This window comes from Montipora foliosa, chromosome 8, assembly GCF_036669935.1.
Source record: "Montipora foliosa isolate CH-2021 chromosome 8, ASM3666993v2, whole genome shotgun sequence".
NCBI lineage: Eukaryota > Metazoa > Cnidaria > Anthozoa > Scleractinia > Acroporidae > Montipora > Montipora foliosa.
The window spans coordinates 1,394,021-1,401,520 of record NC_090876.1 but is presented as its reverse complement, the minus strand read 5'-3'; the positions used below and the strand labels follow the sequence as shown (position 1 = coordinate 1,401,520).

At 41.6% G+C, this 7,500-nt stretch overlaps 1 protein-coding gene across 1 annotated transcript; it reads left to right on the top strand.

Annotated features, from left to right (window-relative positions):
* The first annotated feature begins 589 nt into the window (after positions 1 to 589).
* On the top strand, positions 590 to 1,411 carry LOC137968168 (uncharacterized). Its single transcript, XM_068814799.1, has one exon. The coding sequence runs from the start codon at positions 590 to 592 to the stop codon at positions 1,409 to 1,411; it is 822 nt and encodes a 273-aa protein (XP_068670900.1).
* Positions 1,412 to 7,500: the final 6,089 nt, after the last annotated feature.

The following is a 7,500-nucleotide window of genomic DNA, read 5'->3' as shown; positions in this document are numbered from 1 at the left end:
GTTTTTTAGTAGAACGTATTTCGTAGAGCGCTCAACTCAATGGATTAAGGAGCAATAACTATGACTTCACAGAACTTTAGGTTTCACGGGTAACCATCGTTTTAATGCTACATAACTGTTTCGTAGGGTACAAGTGCCCCAGTCATCAGGCAATTTTAACGACTGAACTGTTGAAATTGGAAAGCTGGCGGTTAAATACGGAGATTTGAATGGTTGCTATAGTAAATGCGTTGCATTTAAGGAGCTGCTAGGTGACAAAAATTGATATATAAGTGGATTACATGTCGGTATCTTAAATTTATACGTTACTCTACGTACACATCGGTTTTTTTGGGGGCATTAACTTGCTAATTCGTTTCTTCTGTTAAGGCTACACAGTTCTTTCTTACATATTGTAGCAATTATATCATTGACACACGTGATTTAATAACTTACTACCAATGTAACATGAACATCCAACATTAGAGATTACAGTGAATTACAACTGAGAGTGAACGCGTGTACTTGTCTTCCTTTGTCTTACCCGATCACTACATTGGCGACGAGGACGAGATTTAAGACAAAGAAGCGAAGAAAACACAGATAGAAAATGATAGATCCTGATGAAGCTGTTTCGGCTTCACTGAGCAGTAGCGCCGCTCCACAAGCCCAAGCACTACCGGCACAGCAAAACATCACTGTTACAAACAGACAGCACAAATTGTGTAATTATATTACACCCTTCGCCATCGACCGCGATCCCACTAACACCGCTAACAGATGGGATAAATGGAAGAAAGATATTGAACGCCAATTCCGCTTTTTCGGCATTCACGACCCAGAGGTGAAAAAAGATGGTCTAATCATCTACGGCGGTCACGATATCGCCGATCTCGAAGACTCCTTACCAGATGTCGAAAACAAAGACCCACCCGCTGACGAATACACGAAATTCATCCGAAAGCTGGACAAGCACTTTCTTCCCAAGAAAAACAAAGACTACGCGAGATTCCAGCTCGGTAATTTGCAGCAAGCAGAAGACGAATCACTTGCCAAATACTTCGATCGAGTACGAGAAATCGCCAAGAAATGCGAATATCACGATGAGAACGACGCCATCCGAGACCACTTGATTAAAACCGTAATGCGTAATAAAAGGATTCGAGTTAAAGCCATTCGACAAGGCTGGACTCTTCAAGAAATCCTCGATGAAGCCGCTATCGACGAAGAGACCAACCAGCAAGCGACAGAAATGGAAAAGAAGATTTCTCAGGAAGAAAAAGATGTTAAACGCGTCGAAGAAACCCCAGATTCAAAACCATGTGGTCGCTGTGGGCGTAAACACACGCAAAAATGCCCGGCATTCCGCGCCACTTGCACCGCATGTGGAAAACGAAATCATTATGCAAACGTCTGCCGAAGTAATCCTTAAGGAAAGAAAAGCTATCGTTCAAAGCAAGACAAAACTCGCTATCCACAAGATTCCAGAACAAGACGCGATCAGCGAGGACGAAGAAATTCCCGAAGACCAAACAGTCGTAATGGGAAAGTCCACTAAGTGTCGGGTCACGAGGAAATCGACCGGAAGTCCGATGCCAGCGATACATCGAGCGATGAACGTTTCATCCACCACCTCAAGATCCACAAAGCGACGAGCCAAGGCAATTCAAAAGACCTGCACCATCCTCATAAACGGCATCGAAACCATAGTTGAGCCAGACACCGGCACAGACACAAAGATCATGGATAAATATCAGTTCCGAAAACTGCAAACAGAAAAACCGAAAATGGCACTTCAAGAATCGTGAAACTTGAAAGCCAAACGAGAGCAATCACCGCAAACATCGTGGGAGTAAAAGAAAAGATTAACTCTCTACCTCTACTCGGAAGACCAAGTTTAGACGAACTTGGCATGCTACAGATCTATGAGACTGGTGGATTAAAAAAGCCCAACAAAGCCGTAAAGAAAATCGAAAACGAGACTCCTGAGCTGGAGAAAATCCTAGATCAGTACAATAATCTTTTCCAAGGAGTTGGCAAGGCAACAAGAGATGGCCAAGAGATACAAATCCATCTGCCTATGAAAGAGGACGCCAAACAAATCGCCCAGAAACCTAGACGTGTCCCATACCATCTCATTGAACCACTCCAGAACAGAATTGCAGAGTTTATCGCAAACAACATCGTGGAGAAAGTCCCTGACAACGAAGCGATCACCTGGTGCTCACCAATCGCTGTGCAACCAAAGCCCAATAACCCAAAAGACATCGGAGTCAGCCTGGACCTCGGCCTCCTAAACAAATCAATGCTCCGCACACGAAACATTCAAGCCCCAATTACAGAAGATTTTGTAACCGAATTCAGGGACTGTAAGGTCTTCAGCAAACTAAATCTTAACCATGGTTACCATCAATTCTGCCTTGATCCCGAATCACGCAAGACTATGACATTCTCCACTCCATGGGGAAACTACTGGTACAAACGCCTGGCCTTCGGAGGAGTCAACAGTCAAGAGCTGTTCGACGCAGAGATCAGCAAAGTTATATCAGGCACCCGCAAGGTTCTCAATAACCGTGACGACATCATGATCGGTGGTAGAGACTGGGACGAACACAACAAGTCTCTTGCACGACTGCTACAGAGACTGGAGGATCACAACCTGACCCTGCGACGTGAAAAGTGCGAATTTGGAAAAGCTTCCATCGACTTCCACGGACACCTGTTTACACAAGAAGGCCTTAAACCAAGCCCAACCAAGATTCAAGCAGTCCAAAACTGTGCTCCACCAGCATGCAAAGAGGAACTAGTCTCTTTTCTCCAAATGGTAGCCTACCTATCCAGGTATATTAGTAACTTTTCCAGTCGGTGCGAACCACTGCGAAAGCTCACAAAATTCAACCCAAAGTTTGAGTTGTCGACAGAACAAGAAAAAGCCTTCAAGGACCTGAAAGCCGCCATCACCGCAGCCCCAGTCCTAACCCCATACCATCCAGAGCGAGAAACACTCATAATCTGCGACGGAAGCCCCGAAGGACTGGGAGAAGGACTGTTTCAGAAGACTGGCAAAGGATTCCAACCTGTACACTATGTGAGCCGGATCTTAACTGACACAGAGATCTGAAGAGGTACTCTCAAATAGAGAGAGAGGCCCTGGCAGCAGAATTTACTACAACCAGGCTCAAGATGTACCTGCTTGGTGCACCAAAATTCAAATTAGCAACAGACCACAAGCCACTGCTTCCACTGCTCAACAATCCAACAGCTAAACTACCACCGCGCCTTGAAAGACTCGCCTTGAAAATGCAGAACCTCGACTTCGAAGTGATTCACATCCCTGGTAGAACCAACATGACTGACTGTACATTTGAGTTTGTCTTCTTGTAGGTCTTCGTAACGTTTTTGTTTACAAGTGTCACGTAGCTTTTGGGTGTAGTCTTGTAATAGTTGGTCGTTTGTCTGCTTTCACAAAGATCTTGTTTTCTTCTCGTATTTCCTTTATGTCTTTACGGAGTTGTTTCTGAAGTTCGTTAGAGTAAGTATTGGTCTTGAATTCAACTCGCTGTATCGTGTCAAGCATACAGTCCTCAAACTCATTCAGCTCCTTTTACATGAGGTGGTGACCGTTTCGATTTAAATCCGCACGATTCTTTAGTTGCGTCATTGGTGTTCGTCTTAAGAAAAAAAAATGTACTCCGGAAATTTAGAGTAACGTAAATTTAAAATACCGACATATAATCCCCTTAACATTTCATGTTTTTTTCACCTAGCAGTTTCTTATATTGTCACGCATTTACCATTCAAATTTTCGTATTTAACTGCCAGATTTCCAAGTTCAGTCGTTAAAATTGCCTGATGAGTGTCAGTGGTACTTGTACCATACGAAACAGTTCTGTAGCATTAAAACGATTAAACCTGAACTTCTGTGAAGTCATAGTTATTGCTCCTCAATCGATTGAGTTGTACGCTCTACGAAATACGTTCTACTCAAAAAAAAAAAAAAAAAAAAAAAGATATATACAGCTGATTTTATGAAAACCGGGTCCTCTCCACATACCTTAATGTCTTTAAATTAGACTAGAATACTTGGGACGGTTTTATTTTGTCAGAAACTGGACTGTAACCTCCATTGAAAACATGTTTTGATTTAAGGAAATTAAGGCAATTCAGGCCATTAATACCATTAAGGCCATTGGAACATGACTAAGGTGACTTCAGAAGAAGCGATGTTTCATATGGCACGCCTTATTCCCTTACCCAACAAGTCGACATTTCCTTCACTAAGTCTCCCATAAAGAGGTGCAGTCAATTGTTTTGGCCATGGACTATTACCTCATACTTGTTAGACTTGCATGCGACAATCCATGACAGAGCCCCCATGCGACAGAGTCCCCATGCAACAAGCCATGACTTTATATCTTGGTCGCTCATTCTCTAGATCCCTCTTCAACATCTTACGCAACTCGCAAACACTCTTCCAGGGACCGCATTAAATTACTGGTTAATCACACGCGAGTCCTCATCTTTCTTTTTCCTGTCAAACCCACGTTTTAACTTTCGGAGCTCCGACATTTTCTCTACTTTGCATAATAGAGCTTTTTTTACCAATCTTCTTGTGCGGGTTGTAATTCCCGTTATATTGGCGAAACTAGTCGCCACTTTTCTACCAGGATAAAGGAACACACGGAAAGCGATAAAAACCCGCATATTTTTAAGCATTTCAACACATCTCCTTTATGTAAGAGAAAATACTCCCCTTCGTGCTTTACTATTCTGGATTCTGCCAGCAACTCAATTGATTTAAAACTCAAAGAAGCTTTTCATATAAATAAGATCAAACCGTAACTTAACAAACAATTGCAGCATTACAACACTTTTCTCACGTTTTAGTTTACACCTTGATGTTTGGTGTCACGCTGTAGATAGTACCCGCTTTTGTATTACGTCATGCGTAGACTTTATAACTGTTCACACTTAGGAGCTCATTAAACTGATGATGGCATAAGCATGCCGAAACATGTCTTTTAAAAAAGTTGTCTGTTTCCTACAGTATTTATCATACTTGCTACTATTGCGACCTTATTGCGGTACGAAACTAGTTAGTAATAAAATGCCTAGTCATCCCTTTTGTTGATCACATCACCTGGATCATATTAACGCTCTGGTTCTACTATTGAGCACTCTATCAGCAGACGTGCAACAAATGAAATGATATATATATATATATATATATATATCTGACTGATTTTTGAAGAAGGTGGCTGCTTAAATTTTCGGTTGAATACGGGCGAAGCCCGTATTCAACCTCTTGGCGCGGTCTTTGAACCAGGGGGGGCTCCGTCAAGACATGCCTGTGCAAACTCTAGAGTGTCTAAGCTATGATTTAAATGTTAGTTTGCACCTATAAGAGCAAGGCAAAGTTAGTTTAGGGGGGGGTTGATTATACCCTGAGTTAGAGTTTGTGCCTTGGTTTAAATAAAATAACTTGTCAGTATTTCTGTGACACTACTTGGCAGAAATTGATCGCCTATGACTTAGAGATGACCAAGAAGGTAATTCTCTTATATAGGACTTGATCAAAATTTAAGTCAGGAAGTCAGGAAATGTCTTACCTTGACCTCTCAGGTGCCACAGGGATCCCCATGCAAGGACCAGTAATTCCAGGGATTCTATGTCGGTATTTTAAATTTACGTTACTCTAAAGTTCCGGAGTACATATCGGTTTCTGTGGGGGCATGAACTTGCTAATTCGTTTCTTCTGTTGAGGCTACACAGTTCTTTCTTACACATGATTATGAATTTTTCATTCAGACAAAGACTATGCCTCCAAATTCAGTACAATCACCCAACAAGACCGCCACATCATCATCCACGCGAAAAAATCGCTCCTTTACCACCAAAACTCTCCATGGACCAAGAAGAACACAAACGACATGTTTGATGTTACAATGGGCTCATACGACGGAGCAGAAACGTGCGAATTGATAGGAACTTACATGCTCTCCCTGATCGCATCTAAATTCAAAGATGAAGTTGGATTGTACCGTGACGATGGTCTTGCAGTCTGCAAAGCCATCCCAAAAGAAATTGAAAAAACCAAAAAAGAAGTCAGCAATGTGTTTAAATCAAATGGCCTAAAGATCACAATCGATGCCAACAAAAAAATCGCCCACTTCCTTGACGTAACCTTCGACCTTACAGATGGAAGCTACAAACCATACATGAAGCCCAACAACAAACTATCGTACGTCCACCGGCAAAGCAACCACCCCCCAGCATTACTGAAAAACATACCACTAAACATCAACAAAAGACTACCTAACATTTCATCTAGCAAAGAAGTATTCGACGAATCAATTGGCCCTTATCAACACGCACTCAAAGAAAGTGGATATGACCACAAACTAACATACAATCCAGAGCCCGCTCCGAAAAACAAAAGAAAGAGGAAAAGGGACATTACGTGGTACAACCCCCCTTTCGATTCAAGCGTCAAAACCAACCTTGGTAGAAAATTCCTACATATCGTCGAAAAATGCTTCCAGAACAACCATCCGCTCTACAAGATTTTCAACAGACACACACTCAAGCTAAGCTACTCATGTATACCAAACATGAAATCCATCATATCGTCACACAACAAACACGTTCTTTCAGATGCAAATACACCAGCACCGCAACCTGACACCTGCAATTGTAGAAAAAAGCCTGAATGCCCACTCGAAGGAAAATGCCTTCAAACTAACGTAATTTATCAAGCAACAGTCACCACCGAGACAACAACTGAAACCTACGTTGGACTAGCCACAAACTTCAAGGAACGCTACAGGAATCACAAAACATCTTTTCGACATTCAAACAGAAGAAATGAGACAGAGCTTTCCAAACATGTTTGGCACTTACAAGATGCAAAGAAACCGTTTCAAATTAAATGGAAAATTCTTAAAAAATGTAGACCCTACAGCAATATTAGCAAGAAATGTAGTCTTTGTCTGAATGAAAAATTCATAATCATGTGTAAGAAAGAACTGTGTAGCCTCAACAGAAGAAACGAATTAGCAAGTTCATGCCCCCACAGAAACCGATATGTACTCCGGAACTTTAGAGTAACGTAAATTTAAAATACCGACATAGAATCCCCTTATATCATGTTTTGTTACCTAGCAGCTGCTAAAATGTAACGCATTTACTATAGCAACCATTCAAATTTCCGTATTTAAGTGCCAGCTTTCCAAATTTCAACAGTTCAGTCGTTAAAATTGCCTGATGAGTGGGGTACTTGTACCATACGAAACAGTTCTGTAGCATTAAACGATGGTTACTCGTGAAACCTAAACTTATGTTAGGCATGCGAGATCCTATTCAAATGTAACGAAGAAGTGTAATTTATGTCTGTGGGAGAAATACTATATAATTTGTAGACCAGATTTGGCACCCTTAACAACAGAAATGAGCTTGTAACAAGTTGCAGACATGCAAAGAAATTCCTTCTCAATAGCGTAATTATTTAAGGCTTATTTTTAG